The sequence below is a fragment of the Pristiophorus japonicus genome, chromosome 5 (genome assembly GCF_044704955.1).
Source record: "Pristiophorus japonicus isolate sPriJap1 chromosome 5, sPriJap1.hap1, whole genome shotgun sequence".
In the NCBI taxonomy this organism is placed as follows: domain Eukaryota; kingdom Metazoa; phylum Chordata; class Chondrichthyes; family Pristiophoridae; genus Pristiophorus; species Pristiophorus japonicus.
In genome coordinates, this window is record NC_091981.1 from 243,356,742 (window position 1) to 243,380,131 (window position 23,390).

At 43.6% G+C, this 23,390-nt stretch overlaps 1 protein-coding gene across 1 annotated transcript in view; it reads right to left on the reverse strand.

The window, feature by feature from the left end:
• Positions 1–433: 433 nt before the first annotated feature.
• mkxa (mohawk homeobox a) overlaps positions 434–23,390 on the reverse strand; it is a 55,293-nt gene continuing 32,336 nt past the window's right edge. The window contains exons 6-7 of the mRNA XM_070880086.1: positions 717–750; positions 434–620 (exon numbers count right to left, since the gene is read on the reverse strand). Of these exons, the coding sequence (XP_070736187.1) occupies positions 434–620; positions 717–750 (221 nt within the window). The remainder of the gene's footprint in view (positions 621–716; positions 751–23,390) is intronic.

Below are 23,390 nucleotides of genomic sequence, written 5' to 3' on the forward strand. Positions count from 1 at the left end.
ATACAAAAGTACAATTTCACTGCGGTAGAAATGCTTTCAGTGTGCAACTTGTAGCTTATTGATATATTATTTATATTACATTATATTCATGTTGACAGCATCAACATGAGATGTCAAAGACTAATTTGAGTAATATAAAATAAGTTAATACTTTGATAGAAATTGTACCGTTTTAACAATTTACAGTCAGTCCTTGTTTAAAAAAAATAAGCTGGCCAACAACAGCAGAAATACATGTGCAATTACAAAAGATTTAAAAACTGCTGCAAGATCCTAAATATATTAATAAACATAAGATTAGATTAAAAAAAAAGATTTGTTCTAAACTGGCCTCAGGAGCCAGGAGTCAGCATTTGGTTGCAACATTGCTTTTTAAATATATACATGGAATGTTTTTGCTTCTGAAATGTCATAAGTCATGTCATTATTTTCTTTAAAATGGTTTACCCGGAGAAATTTTCAAAGTCTTAATTTCGGAAATATGCGAAGACTTTTGAATGATACAGCTGGTTGTTCCTTGTATTTTGCCTTTAGCTTGTGCCAGGTTTGTTAAGGCCATGGCGGCGTTAATTTCCTTCCAGTAGGTTTCATCTTTGGAAGTCTCCTTTTTCTTTGGATAGCTGAAAGAAAAATGGAAAGTGCCAGTTTAGTCTGCAAGTTAAACTGACATTAGGAATTTCCAGCCCTGCAAGTAGAACATTCCACAATTCACTAACCTGGTTAATCTGTTCGGTCCTTGTTCCACTGTCTCTGATAACAAAAGAGAAGAAAGTTATTCTCTTTCTCTTACAAGGTTTCTCTTATAAATCAGTACACAGGATGCAGTTTTTTCCCCCCGTTAATTTTTGAAGAGATGTTGATGCTAAAAGTGGAAGAATTTTAAGACTGGTTTTCCTTTCCTCTTTTCCCTCAACTCTACATGATCATTTTCAATGCTGCCCATTCCACTGGAGGAGCTCTCTACCCGTTAAAGTTGCTGCTACACTGCACCAAGTAAACTGAAAGCAAATGATTCTCAGGATGGCTGTGATTCTGGAGAGTTGGTTCAGAATGGATCTTCCACTCCTGCCCTCACTTCCTCTTTTCAAAGCCCATTTTCATTCTGACGTCACTGGCCACAAAGTGATGATGCCATAAGAACATAAGAAATAGGAGCAGGAGTAGGCCATTTGACCCCTTGAGCCTGCTCCGCCATTCAATAAGATCATGGCTGACCTGATTATGGGTTCAGCTTCACTTCCCTGCCCATTCTCCATAACCCTTTATTCCCTTATTGATCAAAAATCTGTCTGTCTCTGCCTTAAATATATTCAATGACCCAGCCTGTACAGCTATCTGGGGCAGAGAATTCCACAGATTTACAACCTTCTGAGAGAAGAAATTTAGTTTTAAATGGGCGGCCCCTTATTCTGAGACTCTGCCCCTTGTTTTAGTTTCCCCTATGAATAGAAATATCCTCTCTGCATCCACCTTTTCGAGCCCCCTCATTATCTTGTTTCGATAAAATCACCTCTCATTCTTCGGAGAGGTAATCTTATAGATGAATACGGAGACATGAGGGCTCAGTTTGCCATTCCTAGTGTCTCAACTGATCTGATTCCCTGTTTACACATAAACTTTGAACAGAAGAACATAAGAAATAGGAGCAGGAGTCGGCCATATGGCCCCTCAAGCCTGCTCTGTCATTTATTAAGATCGTGGCTAATCTGATCTTAGCCTCAACTCCACTTTCCTGCCTGTTCCCCATAACCCTTGACTCCCCTATAGTTCAAGATTCTGTCTACCTCAGCCTTGAATCTATTCAATGACTCAGCCTTCACAACTCTCTGGGGTAGAGAATTCCAAAGATTCATGACCCTCTGAGAAAATAAATTCTTCCTTATCTCCATCTTAAATGAGCGATCCCTTATTCTGAAACTATGCCCCCTAGTTATAGATTCCCCCATGAGGGGAAACATCCTTTCTGCATCTACCCTGTCAAGCCCCCTCAGAATCTTCTTTGTTTCAATAAGATCAACTCTTATTCTTCTAAACTCCAATGAGTACAGGCCCAACCTGCTTAACATTTCCTCATAAGACAACATCTTTATCCCAGGAATCAACCTTCTCTGAACTGTCTCCAATACAAGTATATCCTTCCTTAAATAAGGAGACCAAAATTGTACGCAGTACTCTAGGTCTCCCCAATACCCTGTACAGCTGTAGCAAGACATCACCACATTTATACTCCATCCCCCTTGCAATAAAGGCCAACATTCCATTTGCCTTCCTAATTACTTGCTGTACCTGTTTACTAATTTTTTGTGTTTCATGTACGAGATTCCTCTGTACCGCAGCATTCTGTAGTCTCTCTCCATTTAAACAATATTTTGCTTTTCTATTCTTCTTACCTCACATTTTCCAACATTATACTCCATCTGCCAAATTTTTGCCCACTCACTTAACCTATCTCTAACCCCTTTGCAGGCTTTTTGTGTCCTCTTCAAAGCTTGCTTTCCCCCTATCTTTGTATCTGTCACGTATTTAACCATCTTGCAATGACATAGTCATGTAACTGTAACTCACGTACACTGTACCTGTACCATAGAAATGCACTACAGGGGGTGAACTTGCGGGAGACACTTCTCACCTGGGTTTCCAGGTATAAAAGGGGAGGTCCCACCCTGGGTCAGCACTCCTTGGTGCGGGCAATAAAAGGTGAAGGTCACAGAGTGACCGTTTCTGATATATACATGCCTCGTGTGAGTTTGTAGTAAAGTGCAGGGACACTACATCTGGTGACGAGAAACGGGAATCATCGAACCACGAGGATGGCCACCGGTGGCACAGAGGGACGTTACTGTGTGGGTGAGGACTGGGACGACTTCGTGGAAAGACTCCAGCAGAGCTTTGTCACAAAGGACTGGCTGGAAGAGACAGCAGCTGACAAGCGGAGGGCGTTTCTACTGACCAGCTGCGGACCACAGATGTATGCACTGATGAAAGACCTGCTCGCACACCAAAAGCCGGCGGACAAGTCCTTTGAAGAGCTCAGCCAGCTGATCAGTGAGCACCTCAAGACGGCGAGTAGCGTACACGTGGCCCGGCACCGGTTCTACTCTCAACGGCATCGGGAGGGACAAAACGCCGCGGACTTCGTGGCAGAACTGCAGCACTTGGCCAGTCTCTGTAAGTTCTCCGATGCCTGCAGGGGGAAGATGTTAAGGGACTTTTTCATCGAGGGCATTAATCATGCCGGCATTTTCAGGAAGCTCATAAAGACAGGACTTGACTTTAGAAGGGGCAGCATTGATAGCTCAGAACTTTATGGCAGGGGAAGAGGAGACCAAGCTAACTTACGCATGCAGCCCTGGTCCAAACGTGGCGATGGACCAGGGAGTTAACATAGTGAACGCAGCTCGGGACCCCGCATGCAGGCAAAGGCATTTCGAAACCGCTCAGGCATCAGCAGGCTCTAGGGTGGGCCTGCAACAAGGACAATGGAAAGGGGATCGGCAATTCACGCCATCTCAAGGAACAATGCGTCCCGCGATGGGACCATTAACACCCACCATCAGAGTGCTTAGAAACAGCCAAATGGACAATCAGAGAGAAATGCCTGGTAATAGTCCTTTTGTTAACAGCAATCTCAATCTCAGCTCATGCTGGAGGTGCGGGACACACTGCGAGAAGCTGCAGGTTCTAGTAATATAGCTGTAGGATTTGTAATGTCAGTGCATACTTGGCCAGGATGTGCAAAAAGGCAGTAGCGAGGCTAATTTGAGAGACAGAGGAACCAGACAAGGGGTCTGCAATGCAGGATGAGGCCTGGGGTAAAGCCATAGATGCTGAAGTTCAGCGGGTTCATGTGGCTGACGTCCACAGCTCAGACACTAAAACGCCACCCATGATGATGAAAGTCTTACTGAATGGTATCCCAGTGCACATGGAGCTGGATACGGGAGCTAGCCAGTCACTCAAGAGCGCCCAACAATTTGAGAGACTATGGCCACACAGAGCTAGCAGGCCCAAACTGGAACGCATTGAGACGCAGCTACAGATGTAGACCAAAGAGATCATCCCAGTGCTGGGCAGTGCAAACTTGGTGGTAACACATAATGGATTACAGAACCGGTTGCCACTCTGTTTCGTTCCGGGAAATGGCCCCACGTTTTTGGGGAGGAGTTGGCGAGCTGAGATGAATTGGAAATGAGGGGATGTGCACGCCATTTCATCCGTGAAGCTAAGTTCACGCTCACCGGCCCTGCAAAAATTCGGGTCACTGTTTCAACCTGATGTCGGAACGTTCAAGGGCATTAAAGTAATGATACGCATCACTCCGGACGCCAGACCAGTGCACCACAAAGCCAGAACGGTGCCGTATGTGATGCGTGAAAAAATTGAATGTGAACTGGACAGGCTATTCAGAGAGGGCATAATTTCGGCCGTTGAATTCAGCGACTGGGCAAGTCCCATTGTTCCCGTTCCCAAAGCAGATGGCTCAGTTAGGATTTGTGGCGACTACAAAGCCACCATCAACCGAGTATCGCTGCAAGACCAATACCCGCTCCCGAGAGCGGAGGACCTTTTTGCCATGCTGGCAGGTGGCAAGCTGTTCACGAAGCTCGACCTCACTTCGGCCTACATGACTCAGGAACTGGCTGAAGAATCCAAGCTTCTGACCACCATCACGACACACAAGAGATTATTTGTCTACAACAGGTGTCCGTTTGGCATTCGTTCGGCAGCAGCCATCTTTCAGAGAAACATGGAAAGCTTGCTCAAATCCATTCCTGGAATGATCGTATTCCAAGATGACATTCTCATAACGGGTCGAGACACCGAAGAACACCTCCACAACCTGGAGGAGGTGCTACGCCGACTGGACCGGGTAGGCTTGCGGCTGAAAAAGGCCAAGTGTGTGTTTTTGGCCCCAGAGGTCGAGTTTTTGGGCAGGAGGGTTGCCACAGACGGGATCCGGCCCACTGAATCAAAAATGCAGGCGATATGCCGGGCGCCCAGGCCTGGCAACACGTCGGTGTTGCGATCATTCCTGGGACTTTTGAACTATTTTGGGAACTTTCTGCCGAACTTGAGCACATTGTTGGAGCCGTTACACATGCTTCTGCGTAAAGGTTGTCAATGCTTTTGGGGGGACTGTCAGGAACAGGCTTTCAATAAGGCGAGGAACCTGCTGTGTTCCAACTGTTGACTTTGTATGACCCTTGTAAAAAAAACTGGTTTTAACATGCGATGCGTCATCCTACGGGGTTGGGTGTGTGTTGCAACAGGGTAACGATGACGGCCGACTCCAACCGGTGGCTTACGCCTCCAGGTCGCTCTCCCAGGCATACGTGGATACGGCATGGTCGAGAAGGAAGCACTCGCGTGTGTTTACAGTGTGAAAAATATGCACCAGTACCTTTTTGGTAGACAGTTCGAGCTAGAGACAGACCACAAGCCGTTAACATCCTTGTTGTCCGACAGCAAGGTTGTCAACACCAATGCGTCAGCTCGCATACAGCACTGGGCCCTCAAGCTGGCTGCGTATGACTACATCATACGGCACTGGCCAGGCACCGAAAATTGCGCTGACGCGCTGAGCAGGCTCCCACTGGCCACCACTGAGGGGGCATCGGAGCAGAGCGCCGAGATGGTCATGGCCATTGAGGCTTTTGACACTGCAGGCTCCCCCATCACAGCCTGCCATATCAAACTCTGGACCAACAGGGACCCCCTCCTATCCATGATAAAGAAATGCGTCCTGACTGGGGATTGGGCGCCTGCACACAGGGCGTGCCCCGAGGAAGTCAGACTGTTTCAGAGACGGATGGATGAGCTCTCCATCCAAACCAACTGCCTGCTATGGGGCAGCCGGGTAGTCATGCCCCAGAAAGGAAGGGAAGTGTTCATCAGGGAACTCCACAGCGAGCACCCTGGCATCGTGTTAATGAAGGCCATTGCCTGGTCACATGTATGGTGGCCGGGGATTGACTCAGACCTGGAACACTGGGTTTGCAGGTGCACGACGTGTGCCCAGCTGGGCAATGCCCCCAGGGAGGCCCCACTCAGCCCATGGCCTTGGCCCACCAGACCATGGTCACGTATTCACATAGACTATGCGGGCCCGTTCATGGGGAAAATGTTCCTGATCGTTGTCGATGCATACTCAAAGTGGATCGAGTGCATCATATTGAACTCGTGCACGACATCCATCACCATGGAGAGTCTGCGTACGGTTTTCGTGACCCATGGCTTGCCTGACATCCTGGTCCGTGATACTGGCCCGTGTTTCACCGGCCATGAATTCCAGGAGTTTATGTCGGGCAATGGTCTCAAGCACTTCCGGACAGCGCCGTTCAAGCCACTGTCCAATGGCCAGGCGGAACGGGCGATCCAAGTCATAAAACAGGGCATGCTACGCATCCAAGGACCCTCCCTTCAGTACCGCCTATCGCACCTCCTGCTGGCCTACAGGTCCCGCCCGCACTCGCTCACGGGAGTCCCGCCAACGGAACTCCTCATGAAATGCACGCTCAAGACGTGGCTGTCCCTCATTCACCCAGCCCTGGCAGACATTGTTGAGGGCAAGCGCCAGTCCCAAACCGAGCTCCATGATCGAAACTCAAGGGGGAGGTATATAGAAATAGATAACCCGGTATTTGTTCTTAACCATGCTTTGGGACCCAAGTGGCTTGAGGGCACCGTAATTGGCAAAGAAGGAAATAGAGTCATGGTGGTCTGACTAAACAATTGGCAGATATGCCGCAAACACTTGGACCAAGTAAAGAAAAGGTTCAGCATAGACACGGATGAACCTGAAGAAGAGCATGAGATGTCACCCACACCACTGCCAGCGGATGAGCAACAAAGACAGCCCTCAGCATGCACAGTCCCTGCGGCCAGCCCGGACAGGCCGGAACCACTTCAACTGACAGAGACGCGTGCCGAGGCTCAGCCATCAGAGCCACAACTGCGGCGCTCCACGAATGAGCGTCGACCACCCGATAGACTTAACCTCTGAAACAAAAAGACTTAAGGGGGTAGGTGATGGCATGTATTTAACCATCTTGCAATGACATAATCATGTAACTGTAACTCATGTACACTGTACCTGTACCATAGAAATGTACAGCCTGACCACAGGGGGTGAACTTGTGGGAGACATTTCTCACCTGGGTTTCCAGATATAAAAGGGGAGGTCCCACCCAGGGTCAGCACTCCTTGGTCCGGGCAATAAAAGGTGGAGGTCACAGAGTGACCGTGTCTGATATATCCATGCCTCGTGTGAGTTTGTAGTTTGGTGCAGGGACAGTACAGTATCGTCAGTAAATTTGGCTACAACACACTTGGTCCCTTCATCCAAGTCATTAGTATAGAATGTAAATAGTTGAAGCCCCAGCACTGATCCCTGTGGCACCCCATTAGTTACAGTTTGCCAACCGGAAAATGACCCACTTATCCCGACTCTCTGTTTTCTGTTAGTTAGCCAATCCTCTATCTATGCTAATATATAACCCCCAACACCATGAGCTGTTATCTTTTGTAGTAACCTTTTACATGGCACCTTATCGAATGTCTTTTGGAAATCCAAATACACTACATCTACTGGTTCCCCTTTATCCACCCTGCTCATTACATCCACAAAGAACTCTAAAATAAATTTGTCAAACACGATTTCCCTTTCATAAAACCATGTTGACGCTGCTTGATTGTATTATGATGTTCTAAATGTCCTGCTACTACTTCCTTAATAATGGATTCCAGCATTTTCCCAATGACAGATGTTAGGCTGACTGGCCTATAGTTTACTGCTTTTCTGTCTCCCTCCTTTCTTGAGTTTGCAATTTTCCAATCTGCTGAGACCTTTCCAGAATCTAAGGAATTTTGGAAAACTACAACCAAATGCATCCGCGATCTCTGCAGCCAATTCTTTTAAGACGCTAGGATGCAGGCCATCAGGTCCAGGGGACGTCAATCTTTAGTCCCATTAGCTTGCCTAGTACTTTTTCTCTAGTGATAATGATTGTTTTAATTTCCTCCCTCCCTTTTGCCCCCTCTTTTCTACAATTATTGGGATGCTTGTAGTATCTTCTACTGTGAAGACAGATGCAAAATATTTGTTGAAAATCTCTGCCATTTCCTTGCTTCCCATTATTAATTCCTGAGTCTCATCCTCTAAGGGACCAACATTTACTTTTAGCTATTCTCTTCCTTTTAATATGCTTATATCACTGGTATTGCAGTGAAGCTGTTTCTGCTTCTCTGTAATATTATTAAAGTGGGTGCATAAATGCAACATGAATCTAACATCAAGGTTCTCCCTGAATTCGTTTATAGGCCTGATTGCAACTGGTATCTGTGCAGCTTGATGTGCAGCCCAGCAGACCTGATTCATACTGCTGCCTGAATAGGGAAAACAGAGCTCTGTCCATTAACATCCAAATGCCAGTTAAACATTACTGTTAACCAGCCAATGACACCGTTAGCTTTCTGCTAATATTAATCATAGAATGATACAGCACAGAAGGAGGCCATTTGGCCCATCATGCCTGTGCCGGCTGTTTGAAAGAGCTATCCAATTAGTGCCACTATCTTGCTCTTTCCACATTGCTCTGCACGTTTTTTTGTTTCAAGTAGTGCATTAATAGCATAAAAATGGAGTTTGAAAAGTTCCTAGGTGATTGGTTTGAATCTCTAGAAACTTTTTAAAGTCCATTTTACACTGAAACATTTTAAACTGCAGCAACTATTGCTATGTAACTAAATGTCATACTGCAGCTTGTGCACAGCGTAAATAGTTTCAGATTACATCCTAAATTTGTTTTGGGTGACTTTCACTTTAATTATACCACACAATTTACAGTCAAAAAAAATTCACATCAATGCAAAATGGCCTGCCAGTTGTGCATGAACATAGGAACATAAGAAATAGGAGCAGGAGTAGACTATTCGGCCCCTCGAGCCTGCTCTGCCATTCAAAAAGATCATGGCTGATATTTACCTCAACTCCGCCATCCCACACTATCCCCATATTCCTTGATTTCCTTAATCTATCGATCTCTGTCTGGAATATACACAATGACTGAGCATCAGTAGTCCTCTGGGATAGAGAATTCTAAAGATTCACAACCCTTTGAGTGAAGAAATGTCTCCTCATCTCAGTCCTAAATGGCTGACCCCTTATTCTGAGACTGTGACCCCTGTTTCTAGACTCCCCAGCCAGGGGAAACATCCTCCTTGCATCCACCCTGTCAAGTCCTTCAATAATTTTATATGTTTCAATGAGATCACCTCTCATTCTTCTAAACACTAGGCTTCTAAACTATAGGCCTAGGGCCAGATTTTCCTTTTAAATCGCCCCTGCCCGATCCTTAGCTGTGTTCCGGTAATTGCGTCTTTTTCGACCGCCGGAATGCCGCTGGTGCACGTTCCACGGTTTTCGGGTGCTCCATGGCGGCAGCGGCGAAGCGGTGCGGGAGCGAAGTGGAGCAGGCGGTGTGTGGCAGAGGAGGCCTATCGACTCGGGAATCTTCAGCTCCCAAGTTGTGCACACGCGCGCGTGGCTGTAAAGCTCCGTGACCCCCGAGAGGCACCGATGAGAGGCCAGAGACTGCCGGCCTGAGATCGCTGAGGGGGGGGTGGGGAGTGAGTGAAATCGCTGTGGGGGAGGAGAGAGATCGCTGTGGAGGGGGGGAGGGGGGAGAGAGATCGCTGTAGGGGGAGAGAGAGTGAGATCGCTGTGCAGGGAGGGAGAGATCGCTGTGGCGGGGGGAGGGAGAGAGAGATCGCTGTAGGTGGGGGGGGATGGAGAGAGATCGCTGTAGGTGGGGGGGGACGGAGAGAGATCGCTGTAGGGGGGAGAGAGTGAAATCGCTGTGGGGGAGGAGAGAGATTGCTGTGGGGGGGGGCGGGGAGAGAGAGAGATTGCTGTGGGGGTGGGGGGGAGAGAGATCGCTGTGGGGGGGAGAAGAAAGTGAGATCGCTGTGGGGGAGGGGGGAAGAAAGTGAGATCGCTGTGGGGGGGGAGAGACTGGGGAGTGAGAGACTAGGGGGAGAGACTGGGGGGAGGAGAGTGACTGCAGGGGGGCAGAGACTGGGGGGGAAGAGACTGGGCGGGGAGAGATTGGGGGTGAGAGAGACTGAGGGGGAGAGACTGGGGAGTGAGAGAGACGGGGGAGGGGAGAGAGACTGCAGGGGGGCAGTGACTGCGGGGGAGAGACTGCGGGGTGAGTGAGACTAATGTGAGTGAGAGAGACTGGGGGCTGAGAGACTAGGGGGGGAGAAAGAGACGGGGGGAGAGACGGGGGCGGGGGAGAGACTGGGGGCTGAGAGACTGGGGGGGGTGGAGAGAGACTGAGAGGGGGGGAGAGACGGGGGGGAGAGACGGGGGCGGGGGAGAGACTGGGGGGAAGAGACTGGGGGGGTGGGGAAGAGAGACTGGGAGGGGGGAGAGACGGGGTGGAGGGTGAGTGAGACTATTGTGAGTGAGACTATTGTGAGTGAGAGAGACTAAAGGAGTAAATAAGGCTTTATTAGACCATTTATATTATTGCCTAACACTAGAAAATATTACAATCCATTTAAAAATACATGAAACTGTGGAGAACTATAAAGATCTTTGCAATATCAAACAAACCTGTCAAATCTGTGTCCATCCCGCCCACTTAAGATCCACTTAAGATTCAGTAAGACCTGCTTTTTCAGGACGGTATTAAAGTCTGGTGGTAAATGGATCTTAATAATGAAACTTCCATTTTGGGCGGTATTTGCGCAGTAATATATGGACAGTTTCGAATACTGCCCGGCGACAATGACTGTGGAATTTACCACCGGGTGGTATCTGGGCGGTAAATGTGTTTTTTCCAACAAAACTTGTATTTCTGGGCGGTAAATGGGTGGTAAATGGGCGATTTGAGAGGAAACTCTAGCCCCTAGTCTACTCAACCTCTCCTCATGGGACAATCCCCTCAACCCAGGAATCAGTCTCGTGAACCTTTGTTGCACTCCCTCTAAGGTAGGTATATCCTTCCTTAGGTAAGGAGACCAAAACTGTACACAGTCTCACTAGGGCCCTACATAATTGTAGTAAGACTTATTTACTCTTATACTCCAATCTCTTTGTAATAAAGGCTGACATACTATTTGCTTTCCGAATTGTTTGCTGTCCCTGCATGCTAACTTTTGTGATTTGTGTACAAGGACACCAAGGTCCCTCTGAATACCAACATTTTCCAGTCTCTCACCATTTAAAAAATATTCTGCCTTTCTATTTTTCCTACCAAAGTGGATAACTTCACACTTCTTCATATTATCCATGCGATAAGAATAGAATTGACAGTTTCAGTTTCTACCATTGTAAGATAATGCATGTGACCCCACTGAAACCACATAGAAGAACGTACACTCGAAGGCACTATATTTGCACACTGCTCACTGAGAATAATTCCAACCATCCCAATGGTAGATGTTCTGATCTTGTACAATGTATTGTATAATAATACTTGTCCACACTGGGTTGATCAATGATAGCTCACAGACTCTCCATCAAGGAATAAGGCAATTTCAGAAAGGAAATGCTCAATGTTCCTTGTTTATTGAGTTATAGAGTTATTATGATGGTAAGAGAGGCTCTGATTAGCCCACTGTTTAACAGACAGAAACCTAATCTTATGACTTGTTGATGTTAGAGTACCAGAGGGAGTCTGGAACAGCTGGATTACAATTAGCTCCTTTCAATTGCTAAACTATTCATTCACAAAAGGTCAAGAAGTGTCATGTCTGCACTTACATTGGTGAAATATGTGGATCATTGTAGGTCAAATACTGTGTAACAATTTAGATCAAATATTTGCACAGGTTTATCCAGATCTTGTTTTACCATCAGTTCAGGAAATATCAAGCATTTTTACAGGGATAGATTTAACAGGTTTACTCTGCTACAGCTATATTTGATTATTTAATCTCAATTGCTTGAAGATTCAAATGAATTTGAAATAAACATATACAGACTGGTACAGAGAACTCTAGTGTACCATAATTACTGTTCATAGACCAATAGTGAAAAATAATTACTGTTCATGGACCAATTTCCAATTCCTTGTAGATCAATCTATAGAAATTCTCTGTACTATTATAAAACTTTCAAATGTATTAAGTTCCTGTCTGTCACACTTCAGATATCACACACTGCCCATGCAAATTTCTGTAATATATTTGAAATTTTTTTTTAATAAATGGGGTAGCATTTGGAAACTATAGATAAAACTAGCAGGAACACAACATACTTCAGCTAGAATGACTGCACCTTCTTAAGTGACTCAGGGGGTGAAATAGCATATCGGCCCGTTTGGAGGTGGTAACCTTCATGAGACGGGACATCCTGCACCCAGCGCAGAGGTCCCGACCTGTGACCTAAATTGGGGTTACCGCCCCAGAGAGGAAGTAGAGCACAATGTCGGGCTCTCCACTTCCTCTCGGGTGTTAAGCGTGCGCAAATTGGAGGGCACGTTGCAAGCTCTATAAGGGTTTCAGGGGCCTCCATTAGACCACCGGGGATGCGGGGTGCTGTGGCCGCAGCCCGGCACCGAAGCCAAGTGCCGGGATGCACCATCGTGGCACAGACCCCGTGAAAAATCACACAGAGGCAGAACCAGTAAGTCGGAGGACAACACAAAATGGCGCCGCACATCTCCCATTTAACTTTCACCCCGTGAGCGGAGTGCAGCCTAGTTCGCAACCCATGAGACTGGTGCTGACATCACCCACAGCAGCCTCATGGGGTGCTTCCCAATTTCCGCCGCGGGGCGAAAAGGGGTCGCCAAACACGCCGATGTTGTCATCACCGGAGGTGCAGCAGCCGTTTTTGCGTCTCCGCTAACTCCCACACAATGTTGCGTGAGCTGGTAGCCCCCCCCGCACTGACACCCCCCTAGTGAGTAATGGTTTGCGACCCCCGTAGGCAATAATGGCGGTCGCAAACCATGTGAATTTCTCCCCCTTGGTGCTTACTTATTGAATCGTCTTTTCAGTCTTAAAGAGGCACTTCAGCAGAAGAAGAATACATTATGTTTTGCATTGTAGATGGTTTCTATCCTTATAAAGTAACACACCATCTGTCTTACCATGAGCAATGCCATGGGAAATCTTACAGCAAGATATTAATTATCTTGAGGCACACTTTAAATGTGTCCATCGCGCAAAATAATCTATCACACTACTGGATTGGCTCAAATTTCAAACAATAACATATACTGAACTTAAATTGTATCCTACAATTCAACATGAGTAATGCTGCAGGAGAAACATTAGTGATAGAAGAATTTTTGATGTTTTGTTGCTTTGTGAATTTTGTGTTTATCAAGATTAGAGGTGGATTGTTGATGCATAGAAAATAGATTCACTCTTTTGCTTTGACTGTCAACATCAAGCACTCTTGGTTCTGGTGTCGCACATACCCGATACAGGAAATCTCCTTCCACGTTGCCACAGCGTATGATTTAATATGATTTAACTCTGATTTCAGGATAAGCTTTCAACTACGCCAGTTTGTTACTTCCATTTCTCACCCAGCATCTTTTGTGATTGCACTGAGTGAGATTGACAACTTAATCCTTATTAGTGTCAAATTATGGGACATATTGTGCTTTAAATTTGGATCCACTGAAAATTAGATTATGCCTACCTTTTCATCTAGGGCTGTTAATAGTCCTCAGAGAGAGGAGAGGGGTCGGGACTGAATTCAAACCCAGATGTGAAAGAACAATGTTCCACTACACCACACCGTGATCTATCAGTTGTGCAATTTATATCAAAAGTCAGGTGGATTTGTCGCTTCAGCATTTTATTCACTGGTAACTTTATTAGGAATATTTTAAAACTAGAAATAACTGTTGTAATATTAGCATGCAAATAACTAACATTCTTGATATCCCTTTGCTCACGATTTTAACCTGGTAACATTTTACTTGTGTTTGTAAAAAAAAAAGTATTGCAAACATTAATTTCTCAGCTTTGGTCCCTTATGCAGTTTTTTGAATATTCTTCATACCAGTATTCTAATAACTAGTTTGCATAATTGAAACCAGGTTACAGCAATTTTAAAGTCATTATCCGTTTAGTCCGATCAGACAGCAATGGCATCAACCAAACGTTTTCCAGCCTGGCTCAGTTCGCCACAGCTGGATCCACTGTACTTTTTCTAACGGTGTCTACTTTAATCTGTATCTCATACACAAACTCCAGCAACCAAATATATTGTACATAGAAACATTTTTTAACAGAACTAATTTCCGCTAAGATTATTAGCAATAATTTTAAACAAATTCTACTTTATTAACATAAGAGTGGTTGAAGATTTATATTGGTATTATAAGTGGGTTATCCAGTTAAAAAAGTCCTCTTTGATAGTTTACATTTTTCATAATTGAACAGTGTTTATACATAACAGGCCAAGCTATTTCTGGTACTTTACAATGTTTCCAGGACCTACTTTTAATTAATAGTTTTAATTTCCATTTATTTTTAAATAAAAAGAATTGCATTTATATTGCACCTTTCATGACCACTAGATGTCACAAAGCACTTTACAGCAAATGAATTACTTGTGGAGTGTAGCTATGTGAGAAATTTAGCAACTAATTTATGCACAGTAAACTCCCACAAACAGCAATGTGATAATGACCAGATAATCTGTTTTTGTTATGTTGATTGAAGGATAAATATTGGCCTGGACATCAAGGATAACTCTCTTGCTCTTTCTTGAAATCGTGCCATGGGATCTTTTACATACACATGAGAGGGCAGATGAGGCCTCGGTTTAACGTCTCATCCAAAAAGACGCTACCTCCGAGAGTGGGACTTGAACCCACCACCTTCTGACTCAGAGGTGAAAGTCCTACCCACTGAGTCACAGCTGACACTTTAAATAAATGAAAGCCAAATATAGTCTATCTAAATCAGCATAAGGTAATAATTCATTCAAGGCAAGGCAAGGAGGTACCAGCAGATTGGAGAGCAGCTAATGTAACGCCTCTGTTTAAAAAAGGGGGCAGGCAAAAGGCAGGTAACTATAGGCCGGTTAGTTTAACATCTGTAGTGGGAAAAATGCTTGAAACTATCATTAAGGAAGAAATAGCGGGACATTTGGATAGGAATAGTGCAATCAAGCAGACGCAGCATGGATTCATGAAAGGGAAATCATGTTTAACTAACTTACTGGAATTCTTTGAGGATATAACGAGCTTGGTGGATAGAGGTGTACCGATGGATGTGGTGTATTTAGATTTCCAAAAGGCATTCGATAAGGTGCCACACAAAAGGTTACTGCAGAAGATAAAGGTACGCGGAGTCAGAGGAAATGTATTAGCATGGATAGAGAATTGGCTGGCGAACAGAAAGCAGAGAGTCGGGATAAATGGGTCCTTTTCCGGTTGGAAATCAGTGGTTAGTGGTGTGCCACAGGGATCAGTACTGGGACCACAACTGTTTACAATATACATAGATGACCTAGAAGAGGGGACAGAGTGTAGTGCAACAAAATTTGCAGATGACACTAAGATTAGTGGGAAAGCGGGTTGTGTAGAGGACTCAGAGAGGCTGCAAGGAGATTTGGATAGGTTAAGCGAATGGGCTAAGGTTTGGCAGATGGAATACAATGTCGGAAAGTGTGAGGTCATCCACCTTGGGAAAAAAAACAGTAAAAGGGAATATTATTTGAATGGGGAGAAATTACAACATGTTGTGGTGCAGAGGGACCTGGGGGTCCTTGTGCATGAATCCCAAAAGGTTAGTTTGCAGGTGCAGCAGGTAATCAGGAAGGCAAATGGAATGTTGGCCTGCATTGCGAAAGGGATGGAGTACAAAAGCAGGGAGGTGTTGCTGCAACTGTATAAGGTATTGGTAAGGCCGCACCTGGAGTACTGCATGCAGTTTTGGTCACCTTATTTAAGGAAGGATATACTAGCTTTGGAAGGGGTACAGAGACGATTCACTAGGCTGATTCGAGAAATGAGGGGGTTACCTTATGATGATAGATTGAGCAGACTGGGTCTTTACTCCTTGGAGTTCAGAAGGATGAGGGGTGATCTTATAGAAACATTTAAAATCATGAAAGGGATAGACAAGATAGAGGCAGAGAGGTTGTTTCCATTGGTGGGGGAGACTAGAACTAGGGGGCACAGCCTCAAAATACGGAGGAGCCAATTTAAAACTGAGTTGAGCAGGAATTTCTTCTCCCAGAGGGTTGTGAATCTGTGGAATTCTCTGCCCAAGGAAGCAGTTGAGGCTAGCTCATTGAATGTTTTCAAGTCAAAGATAGATAGATTTTTAAGCAATAAGGGAATTAAGGGTTACGGGGAGAGGGCGGGTAAGTGGAGCTGAGTCCACGACCAGATCAGCCATGATCTTATTGAATGGCGGAGCAGGCTCGAGGGGCTAGATGGCCTACTCCTGTTCCTAATTCTTATGTTCTTATGTTCTTATGAATCAAAGGGTAGAAAGTGTTGTTGGTTGTTAAGAGAGATTCACAGTGCAGATCATGGTGTGGTGGGGGGTTGTCTTATGCACAGAGGCAGTTGAACGATGCTGAACAAAACTGTGTCAGGTTTTCAAAGGACACATGTTCTTTGTATTAGATGGATGTTTCAAAAATAGGCTAATTACCACCAACAAATGTGACTATTGGTCAAATTGGTCATCTGGTGCAGACTCATTTTCCAAACATCCACTTTCATTTCCATTTAATTGATAGCAAATTTTTTTTTAAAGAAAAATTTTTTTTTTTCGGTATGAAAGCCAAAACAGTGCCTGAGTCAACATAGCACAATAATGAACTCCAGACAGATATATGATCAAAGGGCGGTCTTCAGTCCTGGTAGTGAGATGCGATTATTATTAAACAAACCAACTCTTAAATGGTGCAAGAAGAGTTGATGCTCAGCACACGCTTTCAACTATAATATCGGAGTAAACTATGACGGAGTTTCAAAGGACATATCATCTTTACATTACCTTTATATATTTCAGAAACAGGCAGGGTGCCAGCAATAACATAACTGGTGATGTTAGTCATTTGACATCGACTCATTTTACAAACATTCCCTTTCAATGAATGCTGGAGAAACAAAAGCCAGAAGTGACAGTGGTTGACAGCTGGGCTGAACTTTCTTCTTCCTACTACTTTAGAAGTTGTTTTACTAGTAGGCATTTTAAATAAATATACATATATATATATTTATAAAACACACACACATATATATATATTCACACACCTACAAATTATATATATATTACAATGTCTTCTCCTCTAGCAAAGTGCCTCCATGCTGGAAAACGCATCAAAACATTGTGGGCCCACTGCCTGTGTTTTGCCGATGCACGCTCATGCTTTGTGAAGTACCTTGCCCCAGGTGAGGACTTGGAAAGTCTATCTTATTTTCTTTTTGGCCCCCTCATTGTTACAGAATCCAGATAAAACTGTGGCTTCCATTTGGCTTGGCTATAAAAAATTGTGTTAGCAAGACCCTACTAACTCCCATCAAATTCAATAGCATGGATTTTAGAAAGTTGTTGTCAAGTAGAATTGCAAAATCATTAGCTAATAAATAACTCGCAATGAGATTCAATACTTAGACATCTTGCTTACTGAGAACAGCTGTTGTAAATGTGTTTGTCCCTGATTAGTTACAGATTATGTTTGTCAGTGTTACAAGAGAAAAGTAAAATGTTTAATTCAGTCCTTTAACAAATCCTGCATGATAAAGGAACCTTATTTAATTGTTTCATCTTTTAGCAGTATGGCATTGTAAGCTGTCCATTCGAGTTAACTTCTTAGCTATGCCTTTTTTAAAACTGTAACGTTTTATTTAACGGACAGATAAAAATATAGCATTTATTATTAGCTTTTTCAAAGCTTTAAATTCAATTTAAAATACAAAATTTTACAGTGTCTTCACAGAATATGTCAGAAATGAATATTCAGTAGGTTGATATAACATGGACTGACAGAAACAGTGTGAAACCATGTAGAAAGTAGAAAAAGGCAAAAACATTTTGGGAACTTTTTTTAGCACATGCAGGGTTCTTTCAGTAATGGGAATTAGAAGTGAAGGGCTTCTCTTTGTCTTTTACACCTGAAGAATGAACATGTGTGGCCTTGACAAGCCAAGTATAATAATAAGGCCCTGTAAGATTAGTCAGAAATATTGACTCTATTCTTTTCCGCTGAATGGTTCTTTGACTTTTGCTGACATGGATTGTTGCCAAATAGTATAAAAATTAGGAAACTTAGCAAATAAGGGAAAAGGTACTAAAGTGCCTAGTAGGGGAATTCCTAACATAGAATATACATCAATGCATGATTTGGCGGAGAAAAAAACTGGAGAATGTAATGGAATTCTCTAGTGTAGGATTCCAGTGAAATTCATACAGGCCCTCAACAAAAGATCTTCAGTTTTCCATTTAAAAAAATGCTGAGATATATCCAATACTATCTTAACCCTCTATATGTCTAAATACTTGTTCTAAGGAGCTTAGTTCTTGACAAGTTATGTGATATTGGAGCTTCATTTTAAGTTGGAACTACAGATAATTGCAGGAAGAAGAAAGCCTAAGGTAATACTTTCCCCTTAGGTAAGACCCGAGGGGAATAATTCTCCCATACATACATTAAAACATATCCAGACCACATATCCTGCACTGATTTGGATGTGGATGAGCTACAACCAGAGTATATCTGCAACCAGAGTGAAGTACACTTTAAACGCTTCCCAAGTGGTGTTTCTAAACTTCATGTGTAACTTTTTAGTGATGGGACAGTCATTAACTGGCATTTTGATGCTGAAGAGTTGGTGATTGAGGGGACAGGACTGTAGTGGTTAAATTAATGGACTGGCAACTCAGAGAACCTGGACTAATAATCCAGAAAACGTGAGTTAAAATCCCACCATGGCAGAATTGAGAATTTGAACTCATTATAATGGAAATAAAAATCTGCTATCAGTAAAAGTAACTATGAAGCTATAAGACTGTCGTAACAATCCAACTAGTTCACTAATGTCCTTTTGGAAAATAAATCTCTCGTCCTTACCCAGTCTGGTCTATAAGTGACTCCAGAATGGTTGATTTTTAGCTGCTCTCAGTTGTATCGACCTGCTACCAGTGGCTCATGAAGAAGGTCCATCTTCTCAGGACAACTAGGGATGAATTATAATTAGCAACCTAGCCAGTGACCCCCACATCACGATAATTAATTTTAAAAAGTACACGTGAAGAGCTCTGCATGCCCAAGCAGAGAGCAATGTGGAGCTGTCAGTCTCAAACCAGTACCTCAAGTAATACAGCACTATTATTGTCTCACTGGATTTTCGGTTGTCTATAGCCTCAGTTAATGAGAGCATCAGAGTTAAGCGACCGGAAAATTCATTAGGGGGCGCAAACCAGCAGCGCCTGGCTGCTGACAATCACTCCAATCATGACGTGATCCTGGTGCAATGCGCACGCTTGCGCCCCAGTCGCTAAATTTGGTGCGTGTGTCTCATTGAGCGCCCACCAATAACAATGTCTGGAGAATCAGTTGTTACAGGCTTGTAGAATTGTTAACTGGTGGTTACTTAAAAGGATGAGGACGTGTTTCCCTCGGAGGTCATTGTCAGTGCAGCGTTTACACAGATCCTGGTGTGCAATGGCTGATTTATCGCCCCTGTCAGCTCTTCGACTGATTCTGACAAATTTCTCAGTGGGAAGCGCAAACTTTTTCAAGGCGCTCTGCCTCGATTGACGTCGCAACAGAGGTGCGACCGAATTTCTCCCACATAAAGTGTAATAATTATCTTTAATAGAACAAATTTAGTACAATAAAAAGTCCAGCAGGACTTTAGTATTGTTAAAACGGTTAACAATGATATCAAAATATGGTTTAATTGCATAAATGCAGAGGCCCAATTATTTTCTCATGTGGAGTAAATTCTATTTGCCATGAGTTTGTTAATGAGCAAATAGTTTTGTCTGCAATGGCAAGTTGCGATAAGTTCGAGTTTGACTCTTACCTTTACAGGCCACGTATTATGTCAGGACTGTGTGAGAGGAATTGCTCTCTCCAGTAGTAGGAGATAAAAAATGATGTTGCCAGGCATCTATATTTTGACTCTGACAAAGCGAGGCTGAGGAAAGGTGTGTTAGAAAGATGCAAGTGAGATCAAAGAACATGAACCTCACCGGGAGTATGTTTAAAATGAATAAGTTTAACAGTAAAGCTGTGAGAGAAATATTACGTATCCAGTAAAGAGAGGACCCACAATATTGGTGATAGAATTCCCATTCTGGTGCATTCTGGTCAGCAGAGGAGAATACACTGAAGGAGAAGACTTAGTCAGTATATCATTGCTTTGGCCTAGTCTTAGCTCCCTTTCCATCACCTGTAAAAATACTTTCTTAGTGCAATTGTTTCTTTCTTACTACATAATTTGGAATGTGGAGAAGAAGGGTCAAGTATCCAAGATCTACATACAGGACCAAAACCTCCTAATGGAGGTAAAAGATGAAAGAGAGCTGCAAGGTGTCCAACATGCTTTGAACAAGGGATGAGAATAGGTAATTCACCATTGCATTTAAGGAAAACAATTTAGTCATGCAATAATTGTTAAATGAAGTTATCTTACAAGAGACTGGTAGATAACCATTTGAATGATGTGCTCAAAAGTGGGCTGTCCCACCCTATTACTAATCTGACAGTCGATACACAGTAAGTCTGAGGGCCTCCAGCAGAACCTGTCAAAGATTAGAAGAACTTGGTGAATGATCGCAGTAGTTGGCTCAGTCATTTTGCTTTAGTGACTGAGTGAGAGGCAGATTTGATAGTATTGATATTTGTACTGGGCAAGTACAGATTTCATTCAAAATTTGATAATGATTTATATTTGGGTGTTGAGGTAACACTGTGTAGGTAAAGAATTGTTTTTAAGCTGTCTTTTTACAAAGAACTACAGAGTGCCCAATTTTTCCAAAAAGGTAACAGTGGGATAAATAATAAGTCCACATTTTCGCCATGTGCCAACTTCTTTTAATATTTGAATGCAATTATAAACTGTCCAATGCCAAATTTTATGTCTTCTGGCAAGGCTCCATCCACAGCTTGAGCTTATAAGAACATACGAACATAAGAAATAGGAGCAGGAGTAGGCCACCTGGCCCCTCGAGCCAGTTAATATGATTATGGCTGATCTGATCATGGACTCAAATCCACTTCACTGCCCGCTCCCCATAACCCTTTATTCCCTTATCGCTCAAAAATCTGTATCTCCATCTTAAATATATTCAATGACCCAGCCTTCACAGCTCTCTGGGGCAGAGAATTCCATGGATTTATCATCCTCTTAGAGAAGAAATTCCTCCCCTTCTCAGTTTTAAATGGGCAACCCCTTATTCTGAGACTATGTCCCCTAGTTTTAATTTCCCCTATGAGTGGAAATATCCTCTCTGCATCCACCTTGTCGAGCCCCCTCATTATCTTATATGTTTCGATAAGATCACCTCTCATTCTTCTGAACTCCAATAAGTATAGGCCCAACCTACTCAACCTATCTTCATAAGTCAACCCCCTCATCTCCGGAGCCACCTAGTGAACCTTCTCTGAACAGCCTCCAATGCAAGTATGTCCTTCCTTAAATGCGGAGACCAAAACTGTACGCAGTACTCTAGGTGTGGCCTTACCAATACGCTGTACAGTTGTAACAGGATTTCACTGCTTTTATACTCTATCCCCCTTGCAATAAAGGCCAGCAATCCATTTGCCTTTCTGATTACTTGCTATACCTGCATACTCACATTTTGTGTTTCATGCACAAGGACTCCCAGGTCTCTCTGTACTGCAACATTTTGCAATTTTTCTCCATTTAAGTTATAATTTGCTTTTCTAATTTTTCTGCCAAAGTGCATAACCTCACGTTTTCCCACATTATAATCTATCTGCCAAATTTTTGCCCAGTTACTTAGCCTGTCTATATCTCTTTGCAGATTGTTTGTGTTCTTCTCACAATTTGCTTTCCCACCCATCTTTGTATCATCAGCAAACTTGACTACATTACACTCAGTCCCTTCATCCAAGTCATGAATATAGATTGTAAATAGTTGAGGATCCAGCACTGATCCCTGCAGCACCCCACTAGTTACAGTTTGCCAACCGGAAAATGACCCATTTATCCCGACTCTCTGTTTTCTGTTAGTTAGCCAATCCTCTATCCATGCTAATATATTACCACCAACCCTGTGAACTTTTATCTTGTGCAGTAAACTTTTATGTGGCACCTTCTCGAATGCTTTCTGGAAATCCAAATACACCACATCCACTGGTTCCCCCTTATCCACCCTGCTCGTTACATCCTCAAAGAACTCCAGCAAATTTGTCAAACATGATTTTCCTTTCATGAAACCATGCTGACTCTGCCTGATTGAATTATGCATTTCCAAATATCCTGCTATTGCTTCCTTAATAATGGATTCCAGCATTTTCCCAATGACAGATGTTAGGCGAACTGGTCTATAGTTTCCTGCTTTTTGTCTGCCTCCTTTTTTAAATAGGGGCATTACGTTTGCAGTTTTCCAATCCGCTGGGACCAGAAACCAGGGAATTTTGGTAGATTACAACCAATGCATCCACTATATCTGCAGCCACTTCTTTTAAGACCCTAGGGTGTAAGCCATCAGGTCCAAGGGACTTGTCCGCCTTAAGTCCCATTATTTTACTGAGTACTACTCCCTCCCTATAGCCCCTTGATTATCCACTATTGGGATGTTTTAGTATCTTCTACCGATACAAAATATTTGTTCATTGTCTCCGCCATTTCCCTGTTCTCCATTATTAATTCACCAGTTTCATCCTCTAGGGGACCAACATTTACTTGAGCCATTCTTTTCCTTTTTATGCACCTCTAGAAACTCTTACTATTTGTTTTTATATTTTGTGCTAGTTTACTTTCATAATCTATGTAAGAATAAAACTGTTCAGTAATAAAATTGATTCTGTGTATGTATAAATGTTGAAAGTGTAGACTATACGAAAAGACAGTTTTGAAAGTTTCAAAATGGAAGCTCACAGACCTCCAGCATTGTGTTTGTATATTGTGTTAATTGGAAAGCCATTAACCTAATCAAGGGATGGCTGGGCCAGTCCAGCAGATACATGAGTGAGGAGAGCCAATAAGGAACCAAGGTCCAATCCTGAGGCTTTCGGAGGAACAATGGACTTAAGGGATATAAAAACCCAAGCACAGATTGCTCTACCTCTCTTTCTCTCCTGGGCACACGGCAAAATGCCCACTCAAAGACCAGCCGAAACAGCAGGCCATGTGTTCAGCCAGCCAGCCAGAGGAAAGTGACGTATACCTTTTTATAACTCATTATTGTAACATTGTATC